The 15,908-nt window shown below is 37.9% G+C and overlaps 1 protein-coding gene and 1 long non-coding RNA gene across 3 annotated transcripts; one reads left to right on the top strand and one right to left on the bottom strand.

Moving 5' to 3' along the window:
* Window positions 1-712: 712 nt before the first annotated feature.
* Window positions 713-6,566, bottom strand: LOC108233821 (T-box transcription factor TBX3-like). Its single transcript, XM_017412516.3, has 7 exons — window positions 6,005-6,566; window positions 5,504-5,771; window positions 5,214-5,360; window positions 5,041-5,117; window positions 4,804-4,967; window positions 3,066-3,610; window positions 713-1,126 (listed from the first exon to the last, which is right to left on the bottom strand). Exons 1-7 carry the CDS (start codon window positions 6,343-6,345, stop codon window positions 728-730), a joined length of 1,941 nt encoding a protein of 646 aa, XP_017268005.1. The 5' UTR covers window positions 6,346-6,566; the 3' UTR covers window positions 713-727.
* A 4,122-nt stretch (window positions 6,567-10,688) lies between these two features.
* On the top strand, window positions 10,689-15,769 carry LOC119617582. 2 transcript variants are annotated; one of them, XR_005233915.1, is made up of 3 exons: window positions 10,689-13,711; window positions 13,992-14,068; window positions 14,344-15,769. It is a non-coding gene; the product is annotated as an uncharacterized LOC119617582 (long non-coding RNA). The 2 variants fall into 2 exon arrangements; XR_005233914.1 differs by having other exon boundaries at window positions 13,992-15,769.
* Window positions 15,770-15,908: the final 139 nt, after the last annotated feature.

Genomic DNA, 15,908 nt, shown 5'->3' on the forward strand with positions numbered 1-15,908 from the left:
ACCTCCTGATCGGGGTTGGGGAACAGAATCTGACTCCTGAAATCCATTTAAACGCTTATAAGTAATGACCACACATTGACCTCATCAACCTTAAACACGTGCACATAAATGACATTCCATAGTATTGTGGCTTGCATAGTATTGGGTAGACAAGAGGAATTATACCCTGTGGCCATGATATGGTAAATATATATAAACTTATTGATTTTTGAAAACAGAAAATTTTACGCTGACCAATTATTATAGAAAACCTGGAGATCAACATGCCAGATTTCTTTACTCATACTATTTTTAAGGTTTAACTGTCACATTCACAAGTCAGATTGTGCAAAGTGAATAAAAATCAAAGGAAAACTACAAACAGTGAAAAATGTAATATGACAATATTTAAAGCTAAACTGAAAAGTGTTTTGAAGTTCAATTAAAAAATACATATATATATATATATATATACTATTTTTTTTTAATACCAAACATTGAAGAAACCACTCAGGTGTTTTCAACGCTAAAAACAGTTAATTTAAATATTTCGGTCAGACTCAATTGGCTTTAATTCACTCTCCCTTAACAAATTTAAAGTTTGAATCCCCTTCAAATGAATATATAGTTAAATCCTTAAATCTGATGGTGCCTTGACTTGCAAAAAATAAAATATTTTTAGACTTTAAAAATACATCCCAAAAAGTTAAAAAATACAACAGGTTGAGGTTTTCACAGAATATTTATTTTAGGTGTTTGTCGTGTGCAGCTTCATAAATTTACAGTTGTTTTGTAGTTCATCAACACAAACCCTAGCCATGGGTGGAGCAGTCCTTTGCATGGCCCTTCCTTCATAGCTGTGGCTGTCAGATGCTAGACTTGAGGCTCTGCTTCCAGATTTGGACAGCTCAAGCCGTGAGCGAGACCTTCCAGGCAGGCAGGTGGTTACAAGGGTTCGGTGAGAGGCGAAGGATGAAGGGGTCTGGTATGGACTGAATCGCAACCAAGGCCCAGAGCTGCTGTGATGATGGACTCCAGTGTGAGATGGCGTGGTGGAGCAAATGGGGAGAGCTGGAGTAATTTCACCCGGTGCTGTGTAGAGGTACGGATATGACATCATCCCCCCAAAAGGTGACAGAGAGACTTCCTGTTTGTAAAACAAACAAACAAAACAAAAACTTGTTACTAGAATTGCTATAGTTATTATTATTATTATTATTTGCTATAGTTTTAAAAACCCCATACAGTGTCTGTAAACGAATTAAAGGCAAAGTTTTTTTTTTTTCTTTTTAATGGGGATGGGTGGAGTAGTTGTGAATAGTCAGGAGGGAATCTCCAGAGACCAAATTTCCGACATCTAAATCAACTCAAACTCCAACTATTCCTTGCGGGTAAAGCAAACTATATCTTGTAGCTTTACACATCATTGCTGTTGCATGAGAGAGATGATTACGTTGACAATATTGTCAAATGATGTTTGTGTTGCTACATGCAAATGCTTGCACAGAGGTTGTATCCTGATGCAGATCACCTATGACTCACAGTTCCTCTGTTCTAATTGTAAAACTACAATTAGTCACTAAAACTGAGTCTTTGCAAAAGTGAAGACAATGCATCAGACCTCTGTCAGACTTTGATGTCTACATAGCAACATGGACATATTTAATTTAAGAAAATGATGACAAGATAAGGTGCTTTTGGACCACTTTGCAAACCTTATAACCATTTGACTTAGTCTGTATAGTACCATGGTCATTCATAGTCCTTATAATTGCACTTTTGTCCTGTTTTAGCTCTTTTTTTCAGTTTAGGTGCTTACTTTGCTCAATAAAGATGCTGGAGTGATGTAAAGGATTGTGACTGGTCCATGCATTAATGTACATTAATAGGTCAAGCAAATTGAACATTATTCCTGTATTTGCACTATTAAAATATTAAGTTTTAACTAAGTAAGAGCTATTTAACTGACTGTTCTCTACTATGAAATACTCTGATCAAAGTATACTCATATATCACGAGTCTTGGGCCCATAATTTCTCCTGACTGTTTGTAGTGCACTTTCAAACTTTGTTTAAAAAAAATAAACCCAAAGAACCACAACAGCTTCAAGCTAGCAGTAACTCAGAACAGCATCCATGTAGGAGTTATTTCTTTCCTACAGCAGCCCAAACCCTTACAAATTTCTATCAGTTTGGAAAACATTATATTAAGTATATTTACACCTCATTACTTTTGCATGAAACAGTAGTTCATTCGCATTTTCAGACCAAACAGTTATCAGGACTCACTGGGGGTTATAAGGACTATTAGTCCAAAGTGATTATAAAGACATACAAGTTTGCTTTTGCACTAAGGGGGAAACACTGGGATTGTGCAACACTCAGTCAATGGTCAGCACTGCCACATCACTTAGGCAGGTGACTTTCACCATCATCAACAACAACAACAATGGAGGATTCCTTACTATCATAAGGGTTGCTTCTGTTTTCTGTGAACTGAAACCGCTCTGATATTTGTCCATGTCAGGTAGGACACTCAGTATCCATAACTACTCCACACAACCCCATTTAAAACAAGTAGTTTCACCTTTAAGTTCCAAAACCTTTTACAGGAAATACTTGAAGTAGTAGCAAATAACATCAGTGAGAGTAATTGATCTCATCTCACTGAGAAACAAGAACTTTATTACTTTATTTAACCTTTTCTTGTTCAAATGTAACTGTATTGTCCTTTTTGAAGATTACAAACTTTAGGGCAGGGGTCTCCAATCCTGGATAGTGGCCCTCGAGGATCAGGACTGGAGACCACTGCTTTAGGGTGTCTGGTGGTCATTTTGTAATGTGTACCTGTAGCTGCATTTCAGATGAGTTCAGTTTATGTAGGCAGTTAAATACATGTAATCAATGTTGATTCTGAGATACTTATGTACACATCCTAACAGTTTTTGGCAAAATGTAAAAGCATAGAAAAGATCATCCAAAAATCTCAATGTGAAGACTTATTGATTTGTGGCATAGACATACAGTACTACTGAATGTAATTTAAAAAAATAGTCCCAATTAGGAACAGTTGACATTGAAGCATACCTGAGAAGCCAGTGTGTGTTGTGAGAAGTTAAACGGAGCTGAAAAGGTGATGCTTTGAGGAGACAGGCCTTCGTTTTCAAAGTCCCTTACTCCAGGCAAAGATGAAAATCCAGGATCTAGACCCATAGTGCAAAAACCATGAGGCTTTACTGTCATCTGTTCTGATTGAAATAACAAAGGTGCCCCAACCCTGATAAATGGTTGGTGATAAACACCTGAGAAATCCAAAGTCGGACAGTGATTATCACTGAGGGATGATGAGGTCCGTGATTGCAACGCCACAGGCAGGACCTCATCTTTGATTTTCCTCCTTCGGGTTTCTGAAGAGCTCAGCTCCGTGGGGTATCTGGCATCCAGTGTTCGGTGCATTGTTCTCAGTCTTTTTCTATCCTGATTGTTGGTCCTCTCACTAAGGTCAGACTTGTTTTGCAGTATATCCTTGCTTCTGGGGCTCATGGTCAAAGTACGAGAAGAGCTGAAACAACTGGCTTGAAAAATGTCGCCAGCTTGTGGATCGGTCTCTGAATCACTTCCAATATTTTCCTCTGTAAGAAATAAAACAAAACCATTATCAAAAAATGTAGTAAAAATAGGGCATTTCTGGCTTGTTGTAATATATGGAAGACCTTAGCAAAAATGGGAATTTCCTTAAACATTTGTCCTGGTTAAAAGAAAAAGATAAAGTCAGCTGTCTGACATTCTCTAACCAAAACCACAGACAGACATGGCTTGTCTACCAGAAAAGGGCCATCTATATCTGCTTTTAAACCAACATTTCCGATATGGCTACATTATAACTATTAATATAGCAATTTATAATATCATTAGGACAGCAGTAGTAATAGAAGTAGCATTTCTGTTTCAAAATAAAAGCAATTGAAATATGTATATTTTTGTTTTGTTATATTACAGAGCAATTGTACTAGTTTTGCTTGAGGTTATCATACTATCTCATGCTGCCCCATGTCTAGGCAAGACATGACAAAAGGTTGGTTTATTGAAGAAATATACCTATATTTCTTCAATACCTATTTTTTCAGACAGCAGACATGTTATATTAAAGGAAATTCCAAATCTAAGTGATGACTGGATTCTGTCTCACTGCTTCCCTGCAGGAGTGAAAACTGAAGACTTAAAGTTACATTGCAAAGTCATGAAAGCGGAATAAGAAAATCATAAAGTAACAAAATCCACATAATATTATTCTCATATATATGGATAGTGTGTCCTTAATAAAAAAAATATGTTGGTAAAATTTGTGACTGGATGCCGGATACGTTTGCTTACCTACAGAAACAGCCGAAGTGACTGAAAACAGGTCAAATGGTAAACTTACCACCGTATTTGTTTACCTACACAGACTACGACCAGCCTAATGTAGGTCAATCATGTGACTCAAGCTGTCGAGTGGGTTTCGGCAGATTAAGCTGAGTTCTTTGTTTACATTGACTATGGACCTGAATCTCAGAATTGCATTCAATATACCTGGAAAACTATTGAGGTGAACTCCTTCAAACTGCACCACTTGAGGTGCAGGATAATATTTTTTGTTTGATTTCATACTTTTCAATGAGTGCCTTTAACTTAAGTTGAGCCATCAGTAAAGTCTAAATGCCAAAAGTCAAAATTAAGGTTTTGTCTGTGGCTGGAGTTTTCTTACAAGTTAAACAAACATTAGGTCTTACGAAACCATTTGGCCTTATGTACACAGAGTGCAGCCAACTATAAGTTAACCTACCGTGATACGTCGAGGTGGACATCAGAGGGCTGCTCACCAGTTCCAGAGGAGAATAAAAAGGCTCACTGGTACTGGGTTGTTCACAGGACTCATCAGAATCACAACAGTCCTGATCTGCTTCGCTTTGGCTCTCATGCAACAAAGACGTACCTGACTGTTTATTCCTGTGGATCACAAGTTTCACTCCATCAAATGAACCCATGCAGGTTTATTAAAGTTCTGAAGTTTTGTGAATACCTTTTTTCTCGTCTCCCATTTCCAGTGTCTCTAAACCCTTTGGCAAACGGGTTGTTGTCAATTTTTAGCTGTGTTATCTTAAAGAAGAAGGAGGTGGAATTATGAAAGTGAGCTATTTGCACAGTGACATTATATAAAAGCAACAGTGGCATTCTGTGCAGGACTCACTTTACCTTTTCGTTCTGATAGGCAGTGACAGCGATGAACTCAGTCTCTGGAAAAACATAAGTCCGGAAGGTGCTGTAAGGAAGCTTCATTATGTCGTTGGCTCTCACAACATGAAATCTGGGTTGGTACTTGTGCATGGAATTCAAAATTGTCTGCAAAGTTCACAGCAACAGCATATTAAATCTTACAGCTTAATTAAAAATATATATATTTAGCAGCTAAAAGATGAAAAGGTGATTCCAGTGCATTTCATTTTGCTCACCATTTATGTGCAAAACCAATAAGAGCTACTTACAAATCCGTGCTTATCTGAAACATTGTTGGTCAGTTTGAGTTTATGGAAGGCGACAGGCTTGCTCATCCACTGCTCTCCTTTGGACGGGCTGTCGGGGTGAATGTACATGCGCTTCGGCATCTCCGGGTCCGCTTTCCCAGCCACCATCCAGCGCGAGTTGTGAAATTTGTAGCGGCAGTCATCGATGGCGACAATGTCCATCAACAGGATGTATTTCGCGGTTTCATGCAGGCCCTCTACACGCACTTTGAAAGGCGGAAACAACCTCCTGTCGCAAACAAGTGGATGGAAGAAAAAAGGGTGAAAGGCAGAGTCTTTTGTTAAGTTAAAAAAAACGCATTTTCCATCTAGAGATGATTTATCAATATGATCAGAAACATGCCAATAAATAATGTATATTGACCCGTGGAACTACAAAAAAATTGTTTCTAAAACTCGTGAAAAGAGGTTCATAGGAGGCCTCTTTTGGATCGAGACTCGGTGTAAATACAACTGCCTTACCTCCCCGATTTTGTGATAACCATCTCAGTCCCCATTTTGTGAAATTCGCTCCATAAATTCCGTGACTCCAGAGTAACTTTCGGCTCGTCGTCCGCGCTTTCGTCGGGCTGCAGGCTGTTCCAAAGCCGCGGACGCGCCGGCTGGGTGGGGAGGTCCAGAGCCGCGCGCCGCCGCGCGTCACGGGCAGGCGGCTCCGGCAGGGGGTCCGAGAGCGAGGCGACCACCGGGACAAACGAAGGCTGCGCGCTGGGACTGAAAGCTGGCACGGGAAACGCGTCTGCTCTGAGAGCCCGGAAAGGACGGTAAGCCATGGGAGCCGCTGCGGTGACCGGACCTCTCATCGGAGCCTCCGAGCGGACAGTTAAGTCTCAGTTAGGCGCTCTTCCTGCAGCAACAACCCTTTTTGGGAAGAGTTTGGCCAAGAAGACGGCAGACCGAGTTTCCACATCTCTAAAAGCAGGGAGGCGCACAGACCGGAGCATCAATGAGAGAGAGCGGAGCGCGCCACGACTCCGTGCGTAAAAGTCACTAAAAAGAGAACCGGGGAGTGAAAGCAGGGCGAGTTTGCGCACAAGTCTGGGGTCACATGCACATGGTGGTTAATGAGGCAAATTTCAGCCACAGGCACGTCACAGTCTGGAGAAGCTGATGAGCAGTGGGCGTAGCTTCAAGCGCTCAGGGCTGCACAGCTAGTTCACTTTAGGGAAAGACAAAAAAGTGGCTATAACGTTGCCAAATTTATAGATCCTGAAATAAAATTTGGAGTGATAGTAGCCGAGACTCACCCCCGACACATATTCTGAGCACTAATAGATTTGCACAAAGTGTTGTTTAAACTTTTGACTTTGGAGTCAGCTTTGTCCGTCCGGGTCATACCTCATGAACCACCGGGCGGGTTTTTAGAAAACCTTCAGATAGTAATCATTGGAGTCAATCTATTTCAAGATGACCACTACAACAGCTGATTAACATTAGCCAACACAAAAATAGATATTGAGCTGAAATTTGATATGGTAGTAGCCGAGAGTCATAAACAACATGCATACACATACTCCATCTCGTAATACTCCATGATATTGCATGCAAGGTTCTTTTCAAAGCTGACAAAAGTTGCAGCAATTCTGCCATTTCTATCTATCTATCTATCTATCTATCTATCTATCTATCTATCTATCTATCTATCTATCTATCTATCTATCTATCTATCTATCTATCTATCTATCTATCTATCTATCTATCTATCTATCTATCTATCTATCTATCTATCTATCTATCTATCTATCTATCTATCACTAAACTAAAAATCCTCAATAATGGCTCATAGCTGTCAGGATTTGATAGCAACTGTGGAGAGCAAGTTCAGTCCACAAACTCAAGCATGAATAATTGGCAATTAAACTATTTTCAGTCCACTAAGAAGTTTAAGTAACAGGTAAGATAAAAAAACAGCATATTATACACAATATAGACACTAAATTTTCTAAGTTTATTAAGCTGAAAGTTTGCACAATTTTGCAGAAATTGCAACACTCCTGATTTTTGATTTTTATCTGTTGGTAAAATTCAGGTCAGACAAAAGGGCAGATCGAAGAACCATAATCACATGTACCCATTTTGAAACGTTTTTTTTTTCTTTACTCATTAAAAAAACATTTCCTTAAAGAGTTTAAAGAGTGCACAGTAAACATCACAGTGCCTTTGTTAAAATTCAGTAAATCTGAGGAGAAAATAAAAGGTTTGCTCCAGGAGAACTCTGTCTTAATGCATATCCGCTTTCTACTGTTTCTGCATGTGGCTGTATGTCACTTGTACAGTCAGCATATTTTTCCAGGTCAGCAGAAAAAAAAAAAAGCCTTTTTTTCTCTTCTTCTGCGGTGTCAAATGAAGAACTACAACACATGCTTCAAAGTGTTTAAGGCAGGAAACATTTAGCACAGGAAGTGAACTTGTTGGTCTCACTGTTCCTGAAATGGTGAAAAATAACTCAAAAGCAGATGAGTGACAGATTCTGTTAGGATAAAGGAACTGGTAGCCTCCATACCCAATGTGCATTTCCTTAGGTTTGTGTTTTCTCTTAGTAAATGCACTTGTAGTTTTCCACAAAACAGACATAGTTGCATGGTTAAAACTTGTAATAGGTTTATGTTTAATGGAAAGACTTCACGGCACCATGACTGCTCCACTAGTTCTCAGCGGGGGCAAGTTAAGTGCAGCACAGTGGCTTCTGTCTGGGAGGTCTGAAGGTCAACACCAGGAAATAACTCTCACCATTTGGACAAACTGAAAGTTGTCAGATTTACTGAAGCATAGTATTATCAGCTGTAAGGTCATCAACTTCTTTGACCTTCATGCTCACATAGATCTATTATTCTTTTATGTTGCTGTAGAGCCATAAAGACAACATTCAGTGGTACAGAAACAGAGTAAACCTTTCAAGGGCATTACCTAAAACGAGTTAACACGTTCTGTCAACTTTATTGAATTAGGCTGGCCGTTTAATCATTTATTCTTTCCTTGACAAACCTGCTGGTCTAGGGCACTTTCTGGGATCCTTAAGTGTCAAAAATCCCATTAGAGGTAGACAGCAATAGGCCCTTTTAAAACATCATCTCTCATTTCTGTTTCAGCTCCTGATATCAGAAGGAAGATTCTAAGTGACTTCTGTAAGTCTGTTTTTGATTTCTTTTTCTGAAAGCAATGAAAACCAAGGGGATTTTTTATGACTAAATAAGTGCATGCCTTGCGGCATCTGACAGTGTTTCATGAGACCTGAGAGGACAGGAAGTCTCCAAAATACTCAATATTACATGGCACTCAGTGTTGCTGCTCTGTGACCATGATTTTTATTTATTTTTTTATTTATTTATTTATAGTCACTGAACAGCTTTAATAAAAATGTCACGGCTCATAGGCTTTTGTTGCCCGCTGCTATGAAAGGCGGGTGAAAATGTAATATCCTTGTTTATTTGTGTGTCTTTCTGTCTGTTAGCAAAATGTCTCATGATCCAGGGAACACATTTTAATGAAACGCTCAGCAAGTAATTAACAAATGATTAACTTTGTAAGCCAAACTGATTCAAGATGGCTGCCATAGCTAATTCAACCTTAGGAAACAAAACAATGGCTCTAATTCAGTCAAATTTACAGATATGGAGCTAAAATTTGGTGTGGTGGTAGCTGAGAGTCATCCACAGCTCAGCAATTGAATAAAAGTAGGCAGGCAGTATGCATTCTTTCAGGAAATGCTAGTTTTATTGTATCCCACTGACTTTAGGAATTCATTTGATATTTCTGGGTATTTTTTTAATATTTAACATATGTAGTTGTTAGTATGAAAAGTTTTTCTTCACTTGTAAAAATGTTTGTTTTTTTTATTATCAGTTTAAGTTAAGTTCAAAGAATAGCCAAATGCTGCAGGGACTTCAGTTTAGGAGATTCTTATTTTGGAAACAGGGATTTGAATTTTACATGGCTGTCGAAATAATGCTCCACTTAGAGCTGACAGCAAATGCCTTTAAACTAGGTTCAGAAAATATACGCTGTAAAAAGGGATTTTGAGCAGTTATAAATATACCCAGGAAGATTATTTTGGCACAAATATGAAGAAATTTCCAGATGTAAAAAACTGTTAATGAGTTGTTAAATGTGGAATTGCAATTTGGTATGTAACTTGTGTTTTAATGTAGTTTGTACATTCATTTGATTAAATAAAATTAATTAGCATAAATATTGTATTTTATGTCCTAAGTTGAAATAGACTAGTTATATGGTGGATGGCAGGAATTTCAAACATCATCCAAGGATCACTGAAATTATGGCCACAGTAATGAAGACGGTGGCGGAACAAGGAAACCCGAGTCAAGGCCTTTATTTTTCAAGCAAACTTTATTTCAGATTAGATATAACAGGATCACATGGTTAAAATAAGGTGTCTTTGTAAAGTGCATGAGCTGCTGCTCTTATATAGGATGAAGAGCTCAATAAACCGAGAGGCCCTCTGGGGAACATTATCAACCATGGGGTTCATGTGAGGACATGCAATGAGTAAATGGCTGTTAATCCCACTGAACTGCTTCTTTAGTCATAAAAAGGGCTTGGAAGGTCTGCGACAGATAATTTGTGTTTTGACAGGCCTAATTTCTGTCCTGTTCTGACCCTTCTTAGGTTCGCTCTACATTTCCAGGTACAATCTGTGCTCTGGGGATTGACCATAAATGACCCTAACATCCTTGATGGGATTATCCTAAGTTTAAAATTAAAAACAACTGTTTCTCTTCAGTCAGCCTTTGATCATGCAGGGTACTGCAAAGTTCCCAAACACACAGATAGAACACATTCAACACGTTTAGTGTAAACTTGAAGGACTTTTCTGTGTTAAGCTCTCCAGATCTGATTTCCTCAAAGTCCGCTCCCAGATTGCAGAATGACTCAGGCCTCTTTTCAGGAATTCTTACATACATGTGCACCAAGTGCTGTTTAGAGAGGAGTTTGTTATTTTTTATATCTTGTCCTCTTATTGAGCTGTTCTCTGTTAACCCAATAAATTGTAAAATGCCACCTCAGCCATTTTGAATTAGCACCATTTACTTTAACAGCTTTTTGCTGCCTGTGTCAACTTTTTTGAGATGCGTTGTTGCATAAAGTAAAAAAACAAACAAAACAACAACTTATGTTTTCCCAATGATATTAGTTCAAACTTTTGATATGTTTACTATGTTCCATTGTGAATTAAAAAATGGGTTCATAAGATTTGCAAATGGTTGCACTATATTTTTGTTGACATTATAGACAATGCCCTAACTTTTTTGGAATCGGGGTTGTATTTGTTGTGTGATTGGCACTTTCGAGTTGGTCTTTGTTTTCCTTCTCGAGGTTGGGTGGAACATGTAAAGGTGTAAAAAGCAGAAGACATGCCGCTGGTGACAGAAGAGGTGCTGGGAGGCTCCTGTCCATCCAAAGCATTCGTGTTTGCCTTAATGCGGAGTGAAAGACAACACTTGAGAGCTGCTTCCATGGCCTCTAGAAAGGAGATAAGTCAAAAGTTTTTTTAATATGTAGTTATTAGTAGGTTTGACAGTTAAAATGTCTATTTGCACTCTCAGATTCACAGTGATAGCTACACTTAGATTTAGTATGTTGTATTTTTCTTTTTTTATTTATTTGTAGTTTTTACATAGCTCCTTTACTGATTTCCATCCATAATTTAACAATGGCATGTTGTATTTTAAGTACCTACTTTATTCTTGTTAATAAAGAAAATGTAATGAAAAGACTAAATGTCCATTGACATTACAAGAAATGAAAATAAAAAATTGAATTGATAAAAAACAGACAATAAAGTCTGAAGAGGATCAGACAGAAGGGAACTGAAAACCTAGCATTGCATGTTCACTGAAAAAGTTAACGTAAGCAGGGTCGATTGTGAACATTCATAGATTGTAACTTGATGTGTAGGAGGTAGAAAGGTAGAAAGGTTGAAGCAATCGGGTACACAAACAAAAGTTAAAAACCATAAAATAGATTAGCAAAACTTAACCAGGAAACAATAAATTGCAAAATTATGAAAATAAGATAGTTTTTATGCAAAATAACAACAACAAAATGTCAGTATGTCTTTTTGTGTTCTAACATAGACTAGTTATGATTTGGAATTCCAGTGTAAAATGATTTTTGTTTAAACTGTTCATGATGTTGAATCTGAATGATTCATTTAAGCTGCAGGTTGGCCAGTTAAGAAAAGGAGATAACAGTTCGGGGTTCACACACAGATGATACACACAGGCAAGAACACTGTCCATTTATAGCCTTTAATTTTATGTTTTTTGGGGGATGGTGTGATGCTTATACTATCAGTCCATCTATCCATCCCTACTTGGGATGGATGGATGGTGTCAACAGCTCCCAATTCGACTGCTCCCCTCTAGGGACAACTTTAGCATGCCATTAACAAAATTGTGTTTGACCCCACTGCTGGGATTGCATAACAGGCCAGAGATAGGGTATGGAGAGGACTTGTGTTTTGTACTGGAATTCTTATTTGTGGAAATGGAGAAGTTGATCTCAAAGATGAACAACTAACATAAGCACACCTGTCTGCCTGTTTGTCTAAAAACAGATACTATCACTTTTTAATGGGAAATTTCAGAATCACACACAATGTTAGTGATATTGTCAGACCTGACAAATTTATGATATGATATGATACTATCATATCCAACATGACTACCGGTACTCCCCTCTAGGGACACAAAAACAAAAATGTATTGGACCTCACTGTTTGGAGTGCATAACAACATTTTTGGGGACAACAGTTATTCAAGTTTTAATAAAAAGACTGTCCTGATCTGTGTTTTTTCTGAGTGTTTTGATTCCTGTCTTGGCTATATTGTTTTTCTATTTGTTTTCTGTGTTTCTTTGTTAGTTTACTTTTAAGACCCTTTGTTTCCTAGTGTCTTTCTTTGTTCCCGCTCTTTTCTCCCTCAGTCATGTCTTGCCCTCAGTGTACTATCCACACCCGCTCCCCACGTTCATTAGTCTCTGCTGCCTCGACTTATCTCACCACTCCCAGTTTACTTATACCATTGCTTTGTTGTCATTAATCAGTCAGTCATCCTGGGTGTTTGATTTAATTGATTTTAAAAAAGAAATGTAGTTTAAAGATATTTAAAAATATAAATTTTAAATTTCCTAAATGCCCAGTATTGCTGTACAACTTACAAGTTGTGTTTAAGTATCTTTATGTTTTTGTTCAAATTACTTTTTAAAATTGAGGTTGATTTCTTCTTTTCAACACTGTTTCACCTTTTCATGCTCTTTTGTGGAAACTGGCTAGACTTCCATATACTGGGGAGGGAATGTATGGCATCCTTCAAGTTTACAAGAAAATATATTTTTATAGGAAAATAATGATTTGAAAAAAATCTCACTACTTTTGTAAACAAGTGTCATCTTCATAAAAACTAGAATATCATTTGACTTAATGCAACCTGCATCGTGAAAGGGGAAACTCTTTGTATTCAGTAATGTTGTGTTGCCCGAAAAGCTGTTAAAATATATTGAAGTCAAACAAACAGCTTATTTCTGGGGGCTTAGCAGAGGTGCTTCAAGGAGAGCATTCAGAATGTTAAAACTGCACCTAATCAGGCCAGTGAGATTACTCATGGACGTTTTCAGCAAACACAGCAGGTGTCAAGATTTTTACCCCGGCTGCACCATGATGACCGTCAATAGCGTTATAATCCAAGCTTTAGAGGTTTGATCAGAGTAAGAGCCTTCTAAGGTATGGGAGGTCAGATTAGTGGCGGCTTAAATGCAGTCCTCGACCATGGTTACATATGGGGACCAAGCTGTCTTAACAAGAAAAGGAAATTCACACTTTTGAACTGCTAAATACCCTATTTTTAATACTTTGTTACTTTTTACACCAAACCCTTAAACACAGATATTCTCAGATCTACAAAGATAGAACACTTTCTGCTTTTAGCAAAACACTGGAAAGCTAAACTCAAAGTAGAGCTTTGGTTCAAGACTGAATGAAGCCGACCAATTATGTTTCTTGCAGCTGTGTCCAAAATGACAGCACAACTCAACAATCAAATGTTCGAAATACGCTGGTCAACTCATCCTAGACATATCAGTGTGCCTTCCAGTTGACTGCATACGTGTGAGGTGAAACAGATAGAAACGAACTCCACGACTTTAAGACAGGTAAGAATCTTAACCTCACCAAACCTCTAAATCCAACCGCCTAATGGGAACATGCAGTCTAGAGCCATGTTTCCCATTCTATGAATTACCGTGGCCCGACAGTGATCTGAAGCTGGCTCGAAACAGTATAACAAGACATTATGTCACTGGTCACAACAAGGATGATGATCATCTGTTCTTGTAAGGATTTTATACCTACATTTTAAAAGTTGACAGTGTGAATGGTTGTTTATCTCATTTGTCTTTATGTGTCCCTGTGATGGACTTGCAACTTGTCCAGGATGTCCCCCGCCTCCCACCCAGTGATCGCTGGAGGTAGGCACCTGCTCCACTGTGACCTGGAAAGGAAGAAAACAGGTAAAGAAAATGGATGGACGGATGGATTTCAAAAGTTCTGAGAAACTCTGGTGAATTTGAGTCACGAATAACAATGAATGGCAATAAAAGTGAAACGGCCATTTTCTATAAGGTTGCTTGCAACAAAGCATCTGTTTGTTTGAGTTTAGCCAAAGCTCATCTGGCCATAATGTGATGCAGAATTAAATGGGGGTATTGCCACACCTGAGCATGAAGTCTAGCTCAGGGTTAAATGGATTTAGTGATCAACGGACAAATCGTCTTTTGTCAAACAGTTCAGTGATTCCAAGAAAAGGGGGCATGTGTGGAGAGCCGGAGGATAGTCTGTAAGCCACTTGAAGCCAACTGCGACAAAGTTTTTCTGAGTGTCATAACAACCATCAGCTTTTGATGTCAGCTGCCCAAAGGAGAACTAAGTGTTGTATGATATCTATGTCAAGTCAGTATTTACATGTGAAAAATAAAACTTTTAATGTGCTAAAAAAAAAGCCAACTACAACTTTACAAGATTTTTTTTGTTTTGTTTCTGAGTTTTGTGATAAAAGTTGAAATGTCAAGATTAATGGAATAGTTCAGTCATTTTTAAAGTGATGTCTCATCAAATAATCATCAGTGTTTAACACCTTATCAGCCATGAGATCAGTCATAGAACACAGAGTATGGAGAAAATGGCAAAAGTCTTTCTCCAGGCTAAAAAATAAAACTGGAACAAACATAATCGGGTGCAAAAGAAAAGTCTCAAAACACCATTTTAACTTTACTCTCAACTATCTTTAATCTTGAAACTCAGAAATAAACAAAAAATTTACTACTTTTTTTCTCTTCTGAGTGGCCCAAATGGGCAGTCTTTTTTCTTTTTTAACTAAAAGGTAGTTTGATTCTCACTTTGTTGACATAAAATTATACCTTTTGTTAAAAAGCTTTGGAGACCTAATTATCTTTGAGCATTAGAATATAATACAAGGAAAAGAAAAACAACAATAACAACAAAAAAGGCATTTTGGTTTCTTTATCACAGTTTCACATGTGAAAACATGCTCAAATAAGATCTGTGACATATGTGAAACACGTTTTGCACATGCTCCCCCAGTGGATTTGGAACAAACAACTCATGAGCTTCACATGTAGAAAATCCCATGAGAAAATCCACCAGCTCACCCTCCTCGGCTTCCTTATATGTTTTTATCAAAAACAGTTTTTCATATTTTGAAAGCAAATAGACATTTAAATCTTTGCAGCTTTAAAACCAAAGTTAGTTTTTTTAACCCCTTGTTTTGCATCTGTTGTGTTTCTTATTTTATTTTTTTAACCAAGAGCCTAAATATTGTACAAAAGTTACAGCAAAAGTGCTTCATCGAGCAAGAATGAAGAAATATGTTTCAGTCAAATTTGGACAAACTGTAAGTTACTTTTTTTTAACGTGATTGTTCCATAAATGAATGTGTTGTTGTCATTTGAGATTTACTTTCCAAACCCCTTCATGTTTGGCTGCGATGGTGCTGGTTTCTGAAAACGTGAAAGAGAGGGGGAGGTTAACCATGCATCACTGGTTGATTTACAGTGACAGACTGTCTGCAGTAAGAGGGGAATATTGCATGCGAGGCAGGTCAGAAGATCTGCGGCTGACAGTCAATGAAATATTTAAGTCAGAGCTCTGCTTTCATCGATCTGATCATCAGAAAGTCTCAAAAATGAACAATATGTACATGAAAAAAACACAATGCAAGGCACATTATGCACACAGAAAGATGTATATGAAAGGGATGTTTTTAAAGGTTATTAGGTTATTCTTAAAAGCAATGTCCTGTTTATTATATGAAATTTAGTGGGGGGGGGGGGG

The sequence above is a fragment of the Kryptolebias marmoratus genome, linkage group LG13 (genome assembly GCF_001649575.2).
Source record: "Kryptolebias marmoratus isolate JLee-2015 linkage group LG13, ASM164957v2, whole genome shotgun sequence".
NCBI classification, from domain to species: domain Eukaryota; kingdom Metazoa; phylum Chordata; class Actinopteri; order Cyprinodontiformes; family Rivulidae; genus Kryptolebias; species Kryptolebias marmoratus.

What these genes read in the sequence shown, in the direction of transcription:
- LOC108233821 (XM_017412516.3), bottom strand. Translation starts at nt 6,345, where the DNA reads ATGAGAGGTCCGGTCACCGCAGCGGCTCCCATGGCTTACCGTCCTTTC. An exon ending in CTGCCTATCAGAACGAAAAG is followed by an intron (nt 5,118 to 5,213) that starts GTAAAGTGAGTC and finishes TTCTTCTTTAAG; the next exon opens with ATAACACAGCTAAAAATTGA. An exon ending in GTCCACCTCGACGTATCACG is followed by an intron (nt 3,611 to 4,803) that starts GTAGGTTAACTT and finishes TATTTCTTACAG; the next exon opens with AGGAAAATATTGGAAGTGAT.